The 20066-nt window shown below is 38.8% G+C and overlaps 1 protein-coding gene across 1 annotated transcript in view; it reads right to left on the bottom strand.

Annotated features, from left to right (window-relative positions):
- Positions 1–20066, bottom strand: part of Gfrl (Glial cell line-derived neurotrophic family receptor-like) — a 61669-nt gene that overhangs the window by 38493 nt on the left and 3110 nt on the right. Inside the window, exons 2-6 of the mRNA XM_071718313.1 lie at positions 14503–15426; positions 12728–12904; positions 3706–3808; positions 3471–3623; positions 845–982 (exon numbers count right to left, since the gene is read on the bottom strand). Coding sequence (XP_071574414.1) covers positions 845–982; positions 3471–3623; positions 3706–3808; positions 12728–12904; positions 14503–15426 — 1495 coding nt within the window. The remainder of the gene's footprint in view (positions 1–844; positions 983–3470; positions 3624–3705; positions 3809–12727; positions 12905–14502; positions 15427–20066) is intronic.

Raw genomic sequence — 20066 nt, 5'->3', positions numbered from 1 at the left:
AAATCGCAATGCGTCTTCTGTGAGGAGTTACCGTTCTAGAAAAATAAATTGTTTCGCATGGTACAATGTCCTTTCATTTTTGTCCTCGCAATTTTTTGTTTCTTCGCGGCGAAAACCGCGCGGTGCCATGGAACGGGAACAAAATTGACACGTAAATAATAATGTCCAATTAGAACGACGCAATCTTATCTCGCTGAGTAAACCAAAGAGGCACCCGATTAAACACCGCAAACGCGTCGTCCCTTATTTTTTCTCGCAGTCCCGCCGGAACTTTTTCAATTTTAAAGTTAAATCGCGATTCAACAAGATTTATACGCGCGCTAATGCAATATTTCCGTAGTCGAGAGGACGTCCGTCCAGACTGCAGGACCAGTGCGACTATGAGGGATGAAACGATACGTCCTGCACCTTCCGGATTTTACGACAATGTACATGAGTGTCGCTTTAAATGAATCTGCTTAAGCGCTGAGAAAACTATTTTATTTCTCATAGCGATTTTTATATCGCTTAATATATCCAATGGATTCTTTGTTAAGACAAAATCGGCAGCGGACTTTATTAAAATTTGTTGAAAACCTTTAATTCATTGTCGGGTATAATTATGATAAATCTATGACATTGAAGCAATCGTTGTTCTTTTATATCTATCAATATTAGGAATCTTTGTTTCCAGAATATGTTCATATATGCGTATTTGGGCAAACGCGCTACTCGTTTGCCAAAGATTTTCTTTTCACGCGCATTCGTTTTACGTTTTCAACACTTGCGATCCGTCCGTGTACGGAAAGTTTATGCAGAAACAAGCAAATTTTCAAAAACGTGAATATGACGCATTACACCTCACCTGCAGCTCCTGTTCTCTTTGCAATTCTCGGCCAGACTGTGACACGTTGGCATTTCGGCGCCGTCTATGCGCTGCGCGCAAGTTGGATGCATTTTCTCTTGCGCCACTATGCACTCGTCCTTTTTGCTATCCGTTTTTCTGCAACATGAGAAACATAGACGAGTATGCAATAAGATTCAGAAAATTATTTAAAGCACGCTATAGTTTATGTAAAAAAAAGTCTAAACAAAATTGCGACTCTAATATTATCCGAATTAAAAAACAATTAAATCTTAAAAAAAATATTTTAATACTTTTGTTACTATTTATGGCTTTCAGCTTTAGTTAAAAGATCTTCTAAATTAATTCGTGTTTTGTTTCTTAATTATTGTAATCTAAATAGTAATTAGTACTTTGTCACGAAATAGTAATATCGATGCATTAATTATGACAAACAAAATAGGGCTGGATGCGCATTGCTCGTTCGAGCGTTAATCAAATGCGTGTTTTATTTTAGTCGAGTTTTCCTATTCAGTTGTTCGGATTGTTCTTATTTTGAGATGAATAAAAGGACGATTTCATGAAAAAAAAAACTGCCACGAGGACTCGTGGGATAAAAATAAGACGCGAGGCAAGAGCGGAAAGTTTCCGCATTGTTTCGCGACCAAAAGCCACTTTAAAGTTAAAGAAGCCTCATTAAAAAATACGAGCCTTTCGCGCGAGAGAAATATTAGGGTTGCTTCAAGGATTTCGTCGTAGTTGTCATTGCGAGATGTTGGCTCGCTTCTTATCGCTTGATATTTGCTCTATATAACTTGAAAAAATTTACGTATGCAATTTCGATTAATCTCTCAAGTAATTGTCAAGAATATAAAACGTTTTTGCAGAAGAATTCGCGGTTATCATAAGATTGGATTTAATCAATAAATACTTTGCGCTATAATAAATAAGGATTATTTAATACCTCAAAAGACAATTTAATAATCACGAGAATCCCGTCACTCCCTTACTTGCTCGACTCGGGATTATACTAAAGCCTTTGATTACTCTTGTTGCACAAAGTTGTAAATGCCAATGTAAATTAACTTTGTTTCACCGCATATTTCTTATTTCATAATTTCGCATTAATTATATTCTAAAATATATTCGGTTTCTCAATCTCCAACTTTATTACAACCGTGTTAAAAATTTATTAGTATAACAACAAATTAAATACCTAAGTTTTATTTAAAAGTAAAAAGGATATGGGAAAGTTACACTTGATTTGCTAACGTTTCTATCCTTTGATTGTAACCATAGACACACATAACGGAAAGTTTTTTTTCTTTTCTATAAAGAATATCAAAGATACATCTGCAATAAGATACCGATCACAGGAGAAATTGTAATTTATAGTTACCTCAATTCAGTTTAAAATTTTCATAATTCACCGAGAACAATCTATTGCAATCATGCGCTCCCTCTATTCTTTATTCATCCCTGCAACTCTGTATTGTGCCTATTATTACCTTCATCCAAGTTCAGCGCTGAATGCATGATGCGGGGATGCATCGAGAATATGATCTGGCATTTCTGTCAGTTAAACGCGTTTGCGTTTTCTTTTTTCCTCTGGCATATCGGCTCGGACCGGCCGCCGCGCGTAGCCGGATGCAGTGTAACGCGCACTACTCGGCATATGCATAGCGGCCGGCGCGCATTGTTTCGCGTAGCGATCCAAAGCTCCGGTTTCAATTCGCCGGATTTCGAAAAATTTTTCGCCGGCGTGTACGTGCGCGCGCGCGCGTAATTAGAACGCGAGTTAACAACGCGCGTCCTTCGATTAATTCCAAATTAATTTACGACGGCGCGGCGCCGACAGTTGATTCGTCATTTCGGCGCTCGCAGCTGCGCCACTCCCGGTACAATAATCCGTTATTAATTCACGTTACGTCGCGCATTGTGCCGCGCGACACAGTCGCTCGTGCAGCTAGCCACCCTTCGTTAATATTTTAACGCGACTTTCTCACGACAATAGACGGCCAATTAAACATTCAGCGCCGACAGAACATAACCGAAAAGAGCAATCGCTCCGGTATAGTTATGTTGACAGAAAATCTTTCTGCTGAAAAGAACGCTGTTAGCGAGAGACGCACGAAACACGCGATAAATTTTCTAAACGATAAAGTATACTTTGCGGCAATGTGTGGCAACCATGAAAAAGAAAAAATATAAAAAGATTAAATAAGTCCTTTAAATAATAAAGAAAGGAAAGAAATTGAAGATGTATCAAACTACGTAATAAATCTCTAAATATCAAAAATATAATAACAATAGAGTTAATAATAGAGTTAACCCTTTGGCTACTACGCGTGATTATAACGGCTTGCCGCTAACTTGTTCTTAGGAACAAAACGCCACTATAATAGCTTCTCTCTGAATGGTTCCCTTTCGGCATAAAGTCACTATAATGTCTCTTTCCCATGCCTTTATACCTTGTTGCTATTAAGCAGGAATATCTTCAATTAATCTGTGCATTTGTTTCATCGTAAGAACGTTCGCGTTTTTTAATCGAATTCTTCACGGCTGAGCTGTGCGTACAGCGGTACCAGCTTCGCATCTAGCTCAGCCGTAACCAAAAGAGTTAAAAGAAGGCTTGCCGCCTATTAACCTGCAGAGGCAGAAGGCAATTTCCACGGAATGCTTGTGATTGGCGGTCTTGTAGAAGTGCTGCAGCGCTTCCATGCACTCGTTCCTCGCGCACGTCGTCGCGTCGCAGTGGCTCAGAACGGGCTCCAGCAGATTCTTGCATTCCGGATCGTTTCTGCGCAAACAAAAACATCCCATATGCAGTTTGTCCCGTCTACAATGATCGGTCGCGCTACAACGAGAAGTTGCGAACTCACTTGCAGGACGTGTAAGCGTGATGGCACGTGCTGGACAGGATCAGTTTCACCGGCTGTTGGATCTTGTCGATGTCTGACGTGGACGGTGGTTCCACGCCCATCTCTGCGAAACAAGCAACGTGTTAGACGGGACAAAAGGTGCTGATCCCATCGTTTATAATTAAGGACAAGCTGGGGTTTAGCCGTAATCTCTTTGCGTATAAAAGTTTCATATGATTCGTATGTTTAATCCGTTGGGTGAAGAACAAAGGGATAAACCATATTTTCCTATTTTAAGGTAGAAAGACGTTTGTGAAAATAGCTGACATAAAATCCAGCTACATCACGCTTCCTTCAGTGTTTCTCCATGACGGCAAATTGAAAAGCGGAAGGTCCACGTGACGAGTTAGAAATAAGCTTGACACTCAAAGGAAGAGCGGAAGATATCGCGCGGGATCTAATTTATCTCGACTCGTGATGAGACGAATGTAGTTTAATGTCTTACTCTAAATTTATATTGATCCCGGTGTATATGCGTATAAAAATAACAAGGTAAAATGTTCATTATAACCGGCGAAACTTTTCCAATTAGCGCCGTGTAATGCAATTGTATATCAGGCGCGCCTGCATTTGATAAATTGTGAAAAGCATCATTTATCATGGATATATCTAACTATATTTTACGCGCGACGTTGAAGGTTCTTCCAGCACAAATTGAAACGCGAGCACCCGCGCGCTATCGATCGTGGGCATCGAGCGACGTGCGAGCAACCGCCTTTTCCTCGAAAGAGATCGACATCGGCGCGGTTAAACAGGGCGGCCCCCGAGTTTCCATCTGTCCCTATCTGTAATGCACTGTTTACACAGTCACTGGGGAGACCCACTTTTCTTGCACCGGTGTACACAAATGATAAATCATCGACGTCGCGCCCGAGGACATCGATGTTACTGTAGAGGAGAGCGATGCTTATCGTTTCCTTTATTTCAAACTTCATAAGAATTATGAATCCCAAATCAGGACGCGAACGGGCAATTTCTCTTCATCATTTAAACGCAACGTTATTAAATCCCAAATTGTAGATTTAATTTATTTAAATTCACAGATATTATCGAATCTCATTATATAATAGATATATTTATATCAATTTTAAATAAATATGCGTTTAATTTCTACAAGCGCTATGAAAATAGATCGCGATGTGAGATATTCTCGCGTGAGAAACAATGAGCCATATCGTGGAAATCCCTGTTGGAAATTTCTGGCTTCGTAACAGACTCGAACTCGACAAGCGACCGTCCGAGAGATGGGTATCTATCCCGATGACGAATGATCGCCATCATTAACCAACATCCTCTCTTCGATTGATGGAGCCCGGCGACGGGGTTAACGATCGCGCGGGGGTGCCCGTGAATATCGGGAAGGGAGAACGAAACTACCTTTTCGTCGTGAAGGGTGAAAAAAGGGTCTAGGATTCCCCATGAGAAGAAGATTCTCCGCCCCGCCAGATGACTGGCCATAAGTCAACCACCATGAAGAGCGTGGCTTCGACGCACTTTATTAAGACAAACGAGCGGCTCCTAACTCCCCCTGCACATCCCTTTGGAGGCCTTGAATCGTTCGTGGATTATCAGTATATATATATATATATATATATATATGTGTGTCTTTGTTTAAATGTGAAAAAAGAGATTGCCGATAGCTGTTTAAAGTTTTAATAGAAGCGTATGGATGAAAGAAGGCTATATAATCAAGGTAGAGAATTTTTATTTAGTTGCGACAAAGATATACAATATAAACATATATCAAGTATGCGTATAGTATTACAATGAGAACTCTTTTAGAGAAGCTGTTGTTTTATCTATATGCTTCTCTCAAATTAGCGTGCAAGATATAAAATACACTGATTTTAAAACCAACATCATTATATGTTAATGGATTCTCTTGAAATAAGTTTGGTATATTAAGTTATTGGCGATAAACTAAAATTAATTTTTTTTTATTTCTAAATATTTAATTAATAAAAATCAAAAAAGGAAAGAAAGAGAGAAAGAGGGAGGGGGGAGGGAGAGAGATTAATGTAAATCATAGCTATCAGCAGAATTAAAACGACTGTAAAAATTGTCAGAAAACGTAAATCGAAACGCACTTTAAGCATTTCCGATAGAATATCAATATCGCGAATTTCGGATCCGATCGGCGCGTAGCGGGTAGAAGAACAAGGGCAATTTCGAGCGGCAGTAATTGGAACTCATGTCGCATCGGCTTTCCGAGATCGATGTCGGGAGCTCGCCTTCGCGTCGCGAGGATATATCGCGGTTCCTCGGTCAGGTGAAGACCTTTTCGGTGACACAGGTGCGCGGATGCAGAAACTCGCTTCGGCGAGTCGTTAGACTCTCGAACCAACGAGATCATTTGCTCATGGAAAATGGAAAACGGCTAAAACGCCACGAGTGAAACACGTGCTTATTCTACGTACAGCACTTTGGCTAACGGTGTCGAATACAGAGCTTTTTTTGTCCATTTCCTTTGTGAAAAAATTTTATTTAGCGCACAAATTATGTAAAACGAGACGTCAATATTTTGTGAGTCGATTTTGAATATTTTCTTGATATTTGATACTTTGAAAGTGGCACTTTCGCACGTTAGAATAATATAATAAATTGTGACTAATGCTATATAATTTGTTAATTGTATGATTAATGAAAAAAAAATTTAATAAGGGAAGCCGTTAAGTAATTTAATTGATATTTATCACAGTCAGTATAAAAAAATGTGAAACGATGATTGATCGATGCTGATTCGATTAATAAGCTCGTGCCAATCATTTTGAAGCAAAGAAATTTACACGAAGGATTCTTGCGGCATCAACAAATCCATTTTACTTTCATAAAGGTTCATAAAGTGAGCCGCAAACTTCACCATCAGTCAGACACGTCACGTAGAAATGTAGGACGGTGAAACGTGACAGGAGCTGTCAGGACACCCCCCCCCCTCCCCCGAAACCTCGGCAAAACTCAGGTTGCGGTTTGTATCCCAGCTCCATGTTCCCTGTGACTTCGATTCAATTTCATCTATTACTAACCGGAGAAATAACCGCGCGGAGTCGCGAATACGTCTCGCGAGTTCGCGGTCGTGATTTTTGTCGTTCGCGCGTCGTCGCAAAGTTGACGGGGGAATGCAAATCGCCGGTTAACGAAATTGCAAGTTCAACGTCGACGGTCGTGACTTGCCTCTGTCCGCGTTGCATATTCAGCGCGACGTTAAACTGGCGAAATATACGCCGACCTTATACGCGATATACTAACGATTGAATGCGGTTCTTAAAAAGGATTCAAGATTCACGAGGGTAACTCACTTCCTCGCGCGCTCGTCGTCGTCGGATTCACGTCGCGGAATCCAAAACCGCTAATTCTTATTCGCGCGGCGGCTAATTCACTCGCGAGTTTTCGATGTTGAACCGCGGATGAAATCGGCTGAAATTTATTACGCCGTAACAAACTTCGCGAGTGAATTTCATCGAGCACGAAATTTGGCCTCGTGGATTATTCTTTTGCGTTTTTAACGAGTGATTCAGCCGTGATTCGGCTGGTTGGTAAGCTCTCGTCATACGCGCTCGCTTCTCGGTTAAATATTAAATGTACGATGTAAAAAATTGAATAAGATAAATTGCTACTGAGATAAGTCGTCTGTGAATGTAATTTTAACAGATGAGACGACAAAAGTGAAACGAGTGTAATCTTGATATAACTACGGTTATTCTCAAAACGATTTTTCGCGCGAGTGATTTCTATAGCCGCCATTAGGTATTTCACTTAGCCAGTGCGCCTATTTTATTACGGAAATTAAATTAAGCGATTGAATAAGATTTTATTACATTTCATAATATATACAATTTTCTAAATTTATTAATTTAATTAACCTAATCATTAGTTTCAACCAAGTATAAATAGAGCCAATTAAACAAAAAGGAGGAATATTTTGCAAGAAAAGATCGAATTAAAACTTTTTTCTATTCTACTATTTTAAATCCCATAATATCATAATATTAGCAAGTATATAACATAATATTTAGCCATTTTTAATGAAACAGCTAACTGAGCTATTCTGATGTGTCGAATAAAAAAGAATTGTGTATAATACACAATCCATCAAACGTGACAATTGATGAGCGAGCCAACGTGCTAATTAATCATTAGCCCAGTACCGTAGAGCGGTCTCTCGATTTTATCCGCTATTTATATATATTTCAAACCGCAATGAATATCCGTAATTGATCGGCCAACCGAGTAATTAGCGCAGCTGTAATTGAGAGAAAATCGCGTTAAAGAAGCGCGCAAAGCGCTGAGCGGGCAGCGTTTCCCGATCGCAATTGCATTTCCCATATTTGACGTTAATTGGCCGCGTGGGCAATTAGTTACAGCAATAATTGCGGAGAAACAAGATCCACGCCGGTGCCAAAAACGCCGCGGCTAATCGCGGTGTTATTCATGATTAGCCATGGCAGGAAGTCAAACAAAAAGATCTTTCAGCGCTCTGATATTATTTCAACCGATAAGAGTAATTTATATATTTTACCCTGCGTGTTTATTGCAGCCTATAAATAGCTTAATGTGATTCATTATTAATTGAAACGACTCATCTGTGTCATTCTCATATTGTAACATTTGTCTGTAATATTTGACTTCGAGAAAAGACACTTAATAGATTAGTTCTAATTTGAATATACTGTTTTTTAAAAAAGAAATTTTATTAACGTTTTTGCTTCGAAACATTAGTGTTTCCATATTTATTATTTTTTTTTTTTTTTTAAATAAAATTGTATAGAGAGAAAAAATATTATTACATAGCAAAAGTATTATTATTTCAACAAATATTTATTTCGTGCAAATAAAGATCGAATTTTTGCAAAGCAACAATTTTGAAATTATTTGGTATATGTATCCGATAGCGTATCCTTGCAAAAAAAAATTAAACAGAAAAGATTTTAATTAATTAAAACACAAAAGATTATAATTAGTCGTTAGTGTTACTTCTCACTGTTATTTTGTAATTAATTTTCTTCCGGCCCCTTTTTTGAGCACATCCGCGAGATTAAATATCGAAACATTAGCGATGGATTATATCGCGTTGTTAATTAATCAATAAAAAACTAGTTAGTGTGTAATCGATGAACAAAAAAAGTTCACAACGTGCGATTGTTGGATGCAACTTTAATTACTGCTCGTTTTTCACAGTATTAATTGCCATGGCAGAATTTCGATGAGTCAATCTAAATACGCGCGCGTCTATGTTTTTGGTATTTACCTCTTTTTTACTTTATTTTTTTCACGTTCGTCATTCCTTTGAACATGGCGATGTACATACATATAAATAAACACGACATAGCAAAAAAATCGTTATTGTAGGATTAAATAAATACTCTATTATAATTACAACGTACCTACAAACTAATGTGTCAATGTGTTCATCAAAAATATTACTACTTTAAAGTGTGTCAAAGGTTGAAGTTTTTAAAAAAGTTTTTTTTACGATTTTTAATAATTTATCAAAGCAAACAACTAATAGAAAATAAATTTTTAGTTATTTTGAAGCATAACTTTAAAGAATTGTCATTTTTTTATTGGCATTGCCAATAAAATTTTTACATTCTATTAAAACATTTTTTTTTAATTTTAAACAAAATAAATAAAAAGTAAATTAAATTTTTGATAATAGGTGAATTTTACCGTTTATAAAAAAATAACACAAATAGTAGAAATATGCCTTCAAATATGCCAGTAGAAAACTGCGCGCTAAGTCGGTCTTGAAACACAGTTTCAAACTAAAGCTGAAAATAGTACACGTAATCAAATTAATAATCAATTTAATAATCGCAATGCTAAATAAGCATCTTTTTTTAAAAACAAGATGTAAAGAATTTATTGCGAAAAATATCACCCCAGCCGGGATTTTAACCTGGGCCAAAAATACCTAGTCCATTTTCAGCTTGAGTGTTTCAAGACCGACGCGACATTACTCGGCGCGCAGTTTGTTGAACTGGAAAAGATGTATACGCAAAAATATTATTGGGCACAAAAATCCAGCCTAAAACCGTGAAACCATATTTCTGCTATTTGTGTTAAATTTTTTTATGTTAAAAATTCGCAAATAAAAGAAGACAATAAGTTAAGTCAAGATATTCTGCCGTTCTGACAGTTATATAAATTCACAATGTCACAAACTTGTCACTTGTCACAAACTGTTTCAGAATTTCATTTCGCTCGATACATTAAATGCGAAGAAATAGTTCTTGTACAAATCCTCTTCTAAAAAGGGCATGTAATCCTATCTAAAAAAAGGCATATTAAATCGATACTCGCATCTCTCGAAGTCTTATCGAAAGTCTCGAAGTTTATTGTTGACTCTTTTCCGCGATGCTGATTGATTCTGTCGCTGCGCTAACTTCGTGAGCGGCTGTCATAGCATAATTTTGACAGTTGTGTATCTGTTGCTAAATAGCGCGCGCGTAGCGCGCGTCTGTGATGTCTAGTCTCCTTCTTCTAAAAAGGGCATATCATCGATACTCGAATCTATCGAAATATTGTTGTCGCTTTTCCGCGATGCCGATTGGTTCTCTTGTTGCGCTTACTTCATGAGCGGCTATGCATGGCATATTTTGACAGTTGTGTGGTTAATAGTGTAAAGTTAATATAGTAACAGAGAAATATTAAAAATAAATAGCGCGCGTGTAGTGCGCGTCTGTAATGTCTAGTCATTAAAAACAAAAAAAAAAACGAAAAAAATTGCGTAAAGAACGAAATTGGCCTCTTGGCAGACTCTGTTCCTCTTAATGAACGACGAGCGAGATACCGAGTGAGCGCACCTGCACTCGTCCGGCCGCCGTTTCTCCCGAATCCGGGGAAACGGCGATCGATGTAAAACCGTCGTGTAATATCGAATACGACGAAAACTTGGGCGAATCTTGGGCACGATGGCGGATTAAAGTTCCAAATCCGGCGGCTCGAGAAATAATATGCAGACGCGCGAGAGAGATACGAGTAGAAGGCAGGAAATGAGAGCAACCGGGGAGAGAGAGTTGAAATTAAATTAAACTTTCGCCGCGATAAATCTTACTCGTTGAAGTGATATCTTCGCGAGATATTACGCGGGAGATGCGATCGATCGTCCGCTCTTTCATCTCGTTAACGGAAAATCGTGATCGTCAAATCTGAAGATTAATTCCTATTATTTGCCCGCTCTATCATTTATCTTGACTAATTGCAAATTATTAATTGTTGATATCATATTTTCACTCTTTACAATAAATAATTCTCTTCAAAATATCTTATATTTATAAGTTTTGTGAAAATAGTCATATCTCATATTTACATAATTATCTCTTTTTAATTATGCCACAGCCTAATTAAAAACATCGCTATTTATATTTTCATATTAATTATTTACAAAATATTTTATATAATTCTAATTTTGTTGATATGGACTATGTAAGTATATGGTTATATATAAACAGATAATGAAATAAATAAAATGTTTTCTATTAGAGAGGTAAAAATATGAAAAATCAGGTTTCACGGGGTATCGTAATACCAGGTGAAGCAATTTATTTATTCGACGTATAATAAACTTGCATGCGGAAATATATTTGTTGCACGGAAACTAATGAATTTCATTTCACCGCGTTGCACACTAGGTGGGCTCACCGGGAAGCATTTTTATTGTAATTGGTTATCACTATTCGATATATTGAAACGGACGCGCTTTTTTTTCCCCCACCAAAATACGAAAAATTATTTTGGACACGCGAAGATTTACCAGGCGGCGATGTAATTAATATTTTCAGCGAGATATTCCCTATGTATTTCCAGAAATCTATATTTTAGCGTGTTATACTATAAACTCTCTCTCCCAGTATCCTTTTCCTATCTGCAATATATAAACAGGATTCCCATCGAAAATGTTTATCGTATCACATTCATCTCTCGGATGAATAACAACTAATTTTTGGACCTTTTCTCTTTTTCCTGAAGAGTATACAACTTTTTCATATTTTAAATTGGCTCGTATTTTACAGTATATAAAAATATCAAAGAGAATTTCTGCTAAATAAACGATAGCTTATTTTAAAGACCTATTCTTTGTCCCGTATAAATCACATAAGTTTCCAAATGTTTTTAATTCGTAATAATTACATCTAGATCTAATGTTTTTATATAAAAGTAACCTAATCGTCATGCGTTTTTAGGTCGAAAAATGAAGCATTTGCAATGCAATGCGCAAAACGTTTTACTCCTGTTCGTCGAAACACATTGAGAATTATCGCAATGTATGACGAAAGTCATCGCATGCATAAAAACAGTTTCATGTACACCCTTTCCTTCGCGAAACTTGACTATCCATCAACAAGGTATGCCGTCGCGGGCAGTTTGCGGGAAAATATGAATTTGCACGGCGCATTAAAACAAATGGAATTTTCCATGATGCACATCCAGCGACGCCACGACACATTTTTGACATAATTCGCCGCCTCCAGCAAGAAAAATCATCTTAGTGGAAAAATTTATGATTACACATCGGACGCCTTATTACTTGCATTGATTGCGTACAATTCGTGCTGGAATATTGAAGACAATGGTAGCTGACAATTCCGCCATTCACACATCACGTCGCATGAGATTGCTCACGACAATCATGAGGAAAACGATTGAAATAAATAATTTGACTTTCCTAATCGTAATCATAATCGTATTATAAATCATTTTAAAATCGTCTACATATTCTTACATTTACCAAATATAATAAAAAAAAACATATAAATATATAACCAACATATTTTTAGCATCGCTTTAGTATTGTATTATAAAAAAATTATTTGACTAATTTATTTATTTATTCGTAAATAAAATTGAATTAAATCAATAGAACACTTGTTCATTGTGCAAGAAACCTCTATTTTTAACGCACATTTATAGGATCGTAATTTTCGATTAAGAAATAATGCGTTTACTTTAGAAATAAGAAATAAGATTATGATGAGAGACTCACGTTCGAAATCATCCGTTTGGTTCCTCTTGTGATGTGTGCGATGATGATGGCCATCCGGAATGGGGATCTGCTTCATGTTGAGCAGATCCCGATGCTTGGCATCGATCAGCGGATTTTCCAGCTGCGACTCAATCACCTCGAAGCTGGTGGAATTATCCGGATGGGCGATGACCTTCACTGTAAATGACCGGGCGTAACAAGTTGTGCACAAAAAGTGCAATCTTCAAGATAAATCCATCGTTATAGAAGGAATTAAAAGAGACCTTTCTTCCGACTGTCTTGCAAAGAGAAGACGAAAGAAAGCTCGCGATTGTGCGCCATTCTAGAAATCATTGAGGAATCGCACTTATTCGAAATTTCAGCTGTAGTCGCGAGCTGCGAAATTGCATTCAGAGGTCGTTGGAAAATTGCGAGAGCGTTTTCTCTTTGGCTGATCCGCAAACACATTTGTGCGGAAATTTTACTGCGTTATGATGCCGCAGCTCGCGACGCGAAGAGTCTGAGAAATTAATACCTACAACGGAAAGCTTTTTTTTTCTCAGCTACTGTAGTCGCATTGAAGTGAGCGGGAACGAGACAAAGGACTAATCATGACTTTTTGATCCTTGTCATAAGCGCACTTGTCACACATTGAATAAAATTTCAATTATGTTAAATAAAGAAATAAACAATACATATTACCAGTGTTGTATTTCTACCAGTTGCAACTTATAATTGAACTTATTTCTTTTAATTCGATAATGGCTAAAAAATGTATTAGATTATTGAAAATTTTAGAGAAAATTTAGTGCGAATACTTCGGATGTATAATCAAAATTTCTTTTTAACAATGATGTAATAAGTGATAAAAGTAACATAACTGAAATAGTATCTTCTTTGTTTTTCGAAAAGAAAATATTATTTTACTTTAACATTCATGTTCACCAATACACGTTAAAAACATTAAATTTTACAAATATTTATTCTTTGATTTTTAAAATTTGATTAATTTCTAAAATTTATTACGTAAAATACTGGATGAAATAATTTTGCAAGAAATGTTCTTAATAAAATGAAGAAACAACTTTGAAATGTTAAAACCGTTTTACAAAGTAAGTTAAAAAGAAATAAGGAAAGAATATATAATGCTAAATATTATTAATAATTAACTGGAACTAATGCTTGCCGTTTTACTTAGATATTAAAAATTTATTAATTCGCTGTTATGATCGACAAGTCGAAGTCGCATAAATTCTAAGTACTATTCTCTCATAAATACTTATATCCGTAATTTACCTGCGCTATGTATACATATATGATTCTCAATAATTCTTAAATAATTAGCTTCTTCTGTCGCTAAATAAATAATTAAGCGGACTACGCTGGGATGCAGATGGGTATCACAAGCATATTTTCACACATTTTTCATATTTGTGATTATAGATAAAAGTAAACGAAGCAATGGAAATTCCAAGTTTCTTTAAAATTTAATCGTTGTTATAAATTATTATAAATTAATTTTAACAGTTTTATCTCAAATAGAATTAAACAACAGCTTCAATTTCAATGTAAAAATTTTCGAAACTGTGTCAGCATATTTTTTCCATTTCCAATTTCCCGAAAATACCCTGCCGAAGTAAGATTCATAAAAGGTACACGAGCATGCCCATCGCAGTGCCCGACGTACTCACGCGAGCGAAAAACTTTTCAGACACCTAACGTGTCTTTTTGGACACGTCCTTTGGCGGCTTCGCAAAATGAGGTCCCTTGTACGTGCCGGTGGGCCCGGTACGAACCTTGATCGACGAACTCTTCGCGGAGATCGAAGAACCGATCGACGGGCGGCGCGGCTGGCCTGATTTCGAGGTCATCGAGGTCGTCGTCGGCGCGGTCGAAGATCGCGCGGTGCTCGTAGGTGGGCCTGGGCGCAAACTTCCTCGGGGCCGGCAGCCGGGGCAGTTCGGCATGGCCGGGCCCGTGGGCCCCCAACGGCTCGTCCAACACGGTAGGCGTGGGACGAGCAGTCGCCGGCGCGTACGAGCCCGCCGACGACGACGACAGTGTCGCGACGACGGACGGCGGTGCGGGTAGTGCGGGGTGCTGACGGTGATGGTGCTGGTGCTGTTGGTGGTGATGGTGCCGATGCTGGTGCGGGTGCGCGTCATGCTCGCTTTGGGGCTGCAGGTGCACTGTGCCGGAGGCGCGATCATGCTTGGACAACGACGACGAAGAAGAAGAAGAAGACGAAGAAGAAGAAGAGGAGGAAGAAGAAGAAGAAGAAGAAGAGGAGAAGGAAGAAGAAGAAGAAGAAGAAGATCCATCCGTCGACCGATCCGGATGATCAACGCCTGGACGCGAGGTCGCCGCGCGATCCTCGAACCGATTTATATCGGTCTCGTACCGGTCCGAATCGGTCCGAGGGTCGTACGCCTCGACTACGAGGACGGCTGGCCGGCCGGGCAGCTCCGGCGCTTCCTGGTGATGATGTCGATCGCCGTGACGGTGGTGGTGTTGGTAGCGATCGCCGGGCTCCCGTATGTTGTACGTGCTGTCGGGATCGTAGTACGGCGGGGTGCGCGCGGTCCCGGGGAACAGAAAATAGGGGTACATACTGGTCGGCGGCAACCAGATCTCCTGGTAGTTCTCCTGCTGCGGGTCGAACGGGTACAGGGCCGAATCCGTGCCCGACAGATCTACGGAGGTGGAGGAGGGCAGGACCTCTGTAACACAGAAGCAGAGCCGCGGACGAGAACAGGGTGAGTGAGGGTGCGCGTTCGCCATCTCGGTTTACGCAACGTGCGAGGTATGCGTGCTGTTGTTGTGGGGTAAAGTGTCGTGATGGTGATAGTGATGATAGTGGTGGTGGTGGTGGTGGTGGTAGTTGCGGTGCACGGGCGTTAACGGGGGATAAATCGCAGAGAGGAGACTTCGGCTCGATATCGCTGGGAGATAATATACCAGCTTCTGTCTGTCCAGATAAATAATCGCATGGATATCGAGTATTATCGATGTTCCGAGACGTTGAACACGAGGATGAATGAGCGTAATTGTAGACGCAACGTTCCATGTTATGAAATTAATTTAGAATGGTTAGAATTAATCAATGTACTCGTGGCTTCTTGACATTTTTATCAAAATCAGAGTTTTTTCGGGGAAACGACAGAAAGGATATAAATTAAGTAGAAATGGATAATAGTATGTACGAATTCAAACATATTTGAACTAATTGTTTAACAAACAAATATAAATTAATATTGCACATTGAAATCGAGTATTTAATTCCGATCATCATCTAACGAAGAATTGAAAATTCTACTAACAATGAGATATTAATATCTCTTTTCGAAAAGAATCACATTTCCATGTGTTAAAAATATATTATCGTATAAGATGTATTTATTGCATTTTTTGGTTAGTAAATTCTCTCTTAAAAAAAAGAATTCTTAGATGCTAACTATTCTCGGCGATTCAAAGATTTTTATCATTAATAAATAGAGACCACAAAAATTTATTTATTTAGAGTATATTACTAATTGCCATACGTAAATATCTCAAGATTTTTATTTGAAAAAAGAATTAATAAAGAAGTTCATAAATAAGATATGACAAAACTAAAACGTCTTTATTTTATCGTTCTATATTTGAAAATTGATGCACATAAATATGTCAATATATATGAGATAATTTTACTATATAATCTATATATATATATATATCAAAATTTTATTATTATTTATTTTCAATGTCTATTTAAATCATTGATATAAGATCGTTGGAAAAATTGCTTTCGACAAACGCAAATATAATCAAAAATCAGGAAATAATTTAAGAGAAAATAATATTATTCGTGATTTAATTGAAACTAGGTCAAATTTATTATCACTGTCAATTATCACAACTTTATAAAAATGCACTTTTTATTTATACTCTCATACTATATTCTTAACAAATTAATTCGGCTAAAAAAATGTTATTTTAAATTGCATAATTACAGTTAATCGTGAGTTACTTCAAGCGCGTTATTAACGAGCAGCAAATATCTTCCTGAATGTCCCCACGACGATGTCGGGCGTTTTCTCGTTTGTCAGGAGTGATGGTGCAACGCGAAATAAAAAGCCGGCAAGAAGACGAAGTTAAATGAACCGGCAGATAATCGAAATCGACAGGCGACCTGGCGTCTCTTCCCGGGAAGGATTTTCGGACTCCTTCGAGAATACTCGTGAGACTTGAAACTCCGTCCGGAGAGTCGAGGGATCCTCGTATTGAGCGTTACTGCACGCGAGAAATTATCCCGAAGCGATGCGCCGCGCTCGCCGAGCGTGATTTCGTTCTTAAGAGATTTTGGGATTCCCGAGAGATTCGTCGCAAGAGACGCAAGAGACCGCGGGACGTTAACCAAGAGGGTTAACTCTTGGCTGGTTCTGCGTCAATCGTTCGTAAGCGAAATGGAAAGCCGAATAAATTACTGCGCGCCTATTTTTTCTCGTTTTTAATTGCGCGCTTTTCTTTCAGCTGTCACGTCACATTCTTCATTCCGTTGTCAAATCCTTTAATTGCAAGTTTAATAAAGAAAGAGAGTATAACATATCTTATTTATTTCATTGAACATCTGATAATTAGTAAGAATCAAATGTACTGTCGGAATTAAATACTCGCGATTTCTAATTTTTATTAAAAAAATATATATATATATATTTAGGTAGTAAGACAACTTGAATACTTCCAAGTATACTTCCCTACTACGCTTACTGCTGGACTTACCTACCGGACACTTTTACTAGAATACAGAAAGTAGATATTAATCAACAAATCGTTTCTTTCAATCAAATTTTATTGAACGTCGATCATCAACTTGTCCCATCTGCTTAAATATTTAATTTGCTGTCGAAATCAACTCTGATAGCCATACGACATTTTCCGATAAATCGTTCGGCGAGACGTTGAGGAACGAAGGAGAGTATAGTGAGTCGAGTATAGAGAGTAGACAGAGTCGTAGTAGGCGTTACACACACTAACAGGCTACACACCTCAGAGAGAAAACAAGCCGTAAGTTATAGGCATGCGGGTGCCGATTCGTCGATTCCCCAGTATACGGATTCACGGGCATGCAGAAATACGACATGCGGTGCACAATTCCTGGTTGCCGCAACTCCACCCCGCAGGATCGGCTCCGGGAGTGGAGCGGCTCATCGCCGCCACCTTGGACTCGCGCTTTATCCGTCAAGCTTGCGCGTTTCATATTTCACGGTGAAAGCAATCTCGGCCGATCTCGCGACGTCGATTCGTCGCGGTGGATTTACGGCGACAAAGGAAAATTGCGGGGGTGTCGAACGCGAAACGATCGAATCCTGTCAGACGTTCTATCGCGCGGTTCCAACGCGGTACAAGAGGGGATTGATACGGCACACGAGTCGGCGATCAGATCGACAAAATCGGAAAAGATTCTCAACAACGTGGAGAGTCTAAATAATAAACGAATGAATAGATACACATTTGATCGAAACATAAATGTGCGCTCTAGTTCCGATTATTCACAGGTCGCGGAGGAAAGGAAATAATTATAAGATCTAAAGATATATCCCGTTACGTTTGCGGCGCAGCCGTTAATATTAGAATAGCAAGGTCTAACTAAGAATATCATACAACCGTGAATATAACGGCGCAGCCGATATATTCCCGCGAGATCGTTTCGTCTCGATAGCGATTCTCCATCTCGTCGATTTATCTCGTGGGCGTTTGTCGAATGGGGCGCGCGCGAGCGGTCGCGCGCGGCGCGTCGAAATATTCATGACGTATATATATGTGTGTACGCGCGAGATCGCAGACGAATGAGGCGAGAGAGACACTCGGGGGATAGTCTCCGAGGGGCGGCGGCGGCGAGGATATTGGTCTCGAAACGCGAATCCTCCGGGGGGCGGAGTGCGTCCTCATAGGGGGTGCCGAGGTGCGCTTTCACGTGCAGACATTTCTCTCTCGTGCGTTCCGGGATTTCGAGGGATCGATCCCTCGCGTTTCCTCGGGCCTCTCCCTCCATTCGGAACGGACGTCTCTTCCTCTCTCGTGGAACCGGACCGGCGGAGGAGGAGGACCCTCCACGCCGAACCCCTTCAAGTATACCCCCGATCGAACGTTTCGAGACGTTCGATTCTGAGTATCATGCGCTCCGCTACTTCTCCGGCGTGCCTTCGTTTTATTAACTTCGGATGAGTAACGTGAGATGCGACAGACCTGACCCAGGATAGTTAGGAGCTTCGGTGACATTTAAAAAGAGAGATATGACAGAGATATTACAATGTAGCACCTTTATTTTGTAGATTTTCGTACTTTCATACACCGTGGCGAAAAAATATCGTAGCTCCTAAATATCGGCTATGAGACACCTCACGTTGTTCAAGATATTGCACTTTCGGAATGTTATTCACCCAGAAAGTGCGACGATAGGGGTCACGGAGATCTCTTTTTTTTTGTGTACGAGAGGGCAGTTTGATTTGTATAACAAGCAAGATTGTTATAAAAATAATAAATACTTAAAGATTTTGCGCTGTTTTTAAACAACTGGCTGTTGTGTTGTGATGTAGATACTTGCAATTGTAATCTACTTGTTAGTTTGTTCTGTTGAGGTTGGATCTTGAATCTTCTTATATATATTAGAATTTATCGCAATTATATATACTAGTTTAAATTAATAACTTTCAGAAGAGTATAAGTAAAAAACTGAAATAATATTCAAGTCGTATTACAATTGAAATGTACCAAATAGTAACGACAATTGCTTCTCGTTCGATGTAACTAATAATAGTACGCTATTAAATAGCAATTAAGTGCTATCATTACTCGCCATCTATTATTCAGATAATCAATAACTAATAAACCGCGACAATAGTGAGAGAACTTTATGTCTATCAACTAGATATAGTCTTTCTAATCAATTTACAATTTGCAATAATAAAAACGTAATCGAAAGATCAACATGTACGCGATTAAGCGTAATGATAGGACGTCTGAGATATTTCCCACATGTCGGAGATTCCATCATTTGTAACGGCAAGAAGTAATTTAATACGACTGCGGAGTAGTTCGAGCGCGTTTATATAAATTTCGTGTTCGAGGACGGCATTCCTCCTCCTTTCTCTCGCCCTCCTTTCTCCTTCATTGCTATTCATACACCTACCGTCTGGTTGTTCGATATCCTGGGGAAAAGAAGAACGGAGGATGGCGAAGGGTCGGCCCATTTAAAGTCGCGCTTCCAATCTCAATTCAAGATCCAGATCTACATATCGGACGAATCGTTTGGTATTACGCGTTTCGAACGTCTCATTTTTATGTTCAAACTTGCGTGAGACAGTTTTGACAGTAACGT

The sequence above is a fragment of the Temnothorax nylanderi genome, unplaced genomic scaffold, assembly GCF_030848795.1.
Source record: "Temnothorax nylanderi isolate EJ_2023f unplaced genomic scaffold, tnyl_v1.0 TNYL_tig0243_pilon, whole genome shotgun sequence".
Lineage (NCBI taxonomy): Eukaryota > Metazoa > Arthropoda > Insecta > Hymenoptera > Formicidae > Temnothorax > Temnothorax nylanderi.
Note: the sequence above shows the minus strand (reverse complement) of the source record. Positions and strands in the feature narration are given on the sequence as shown.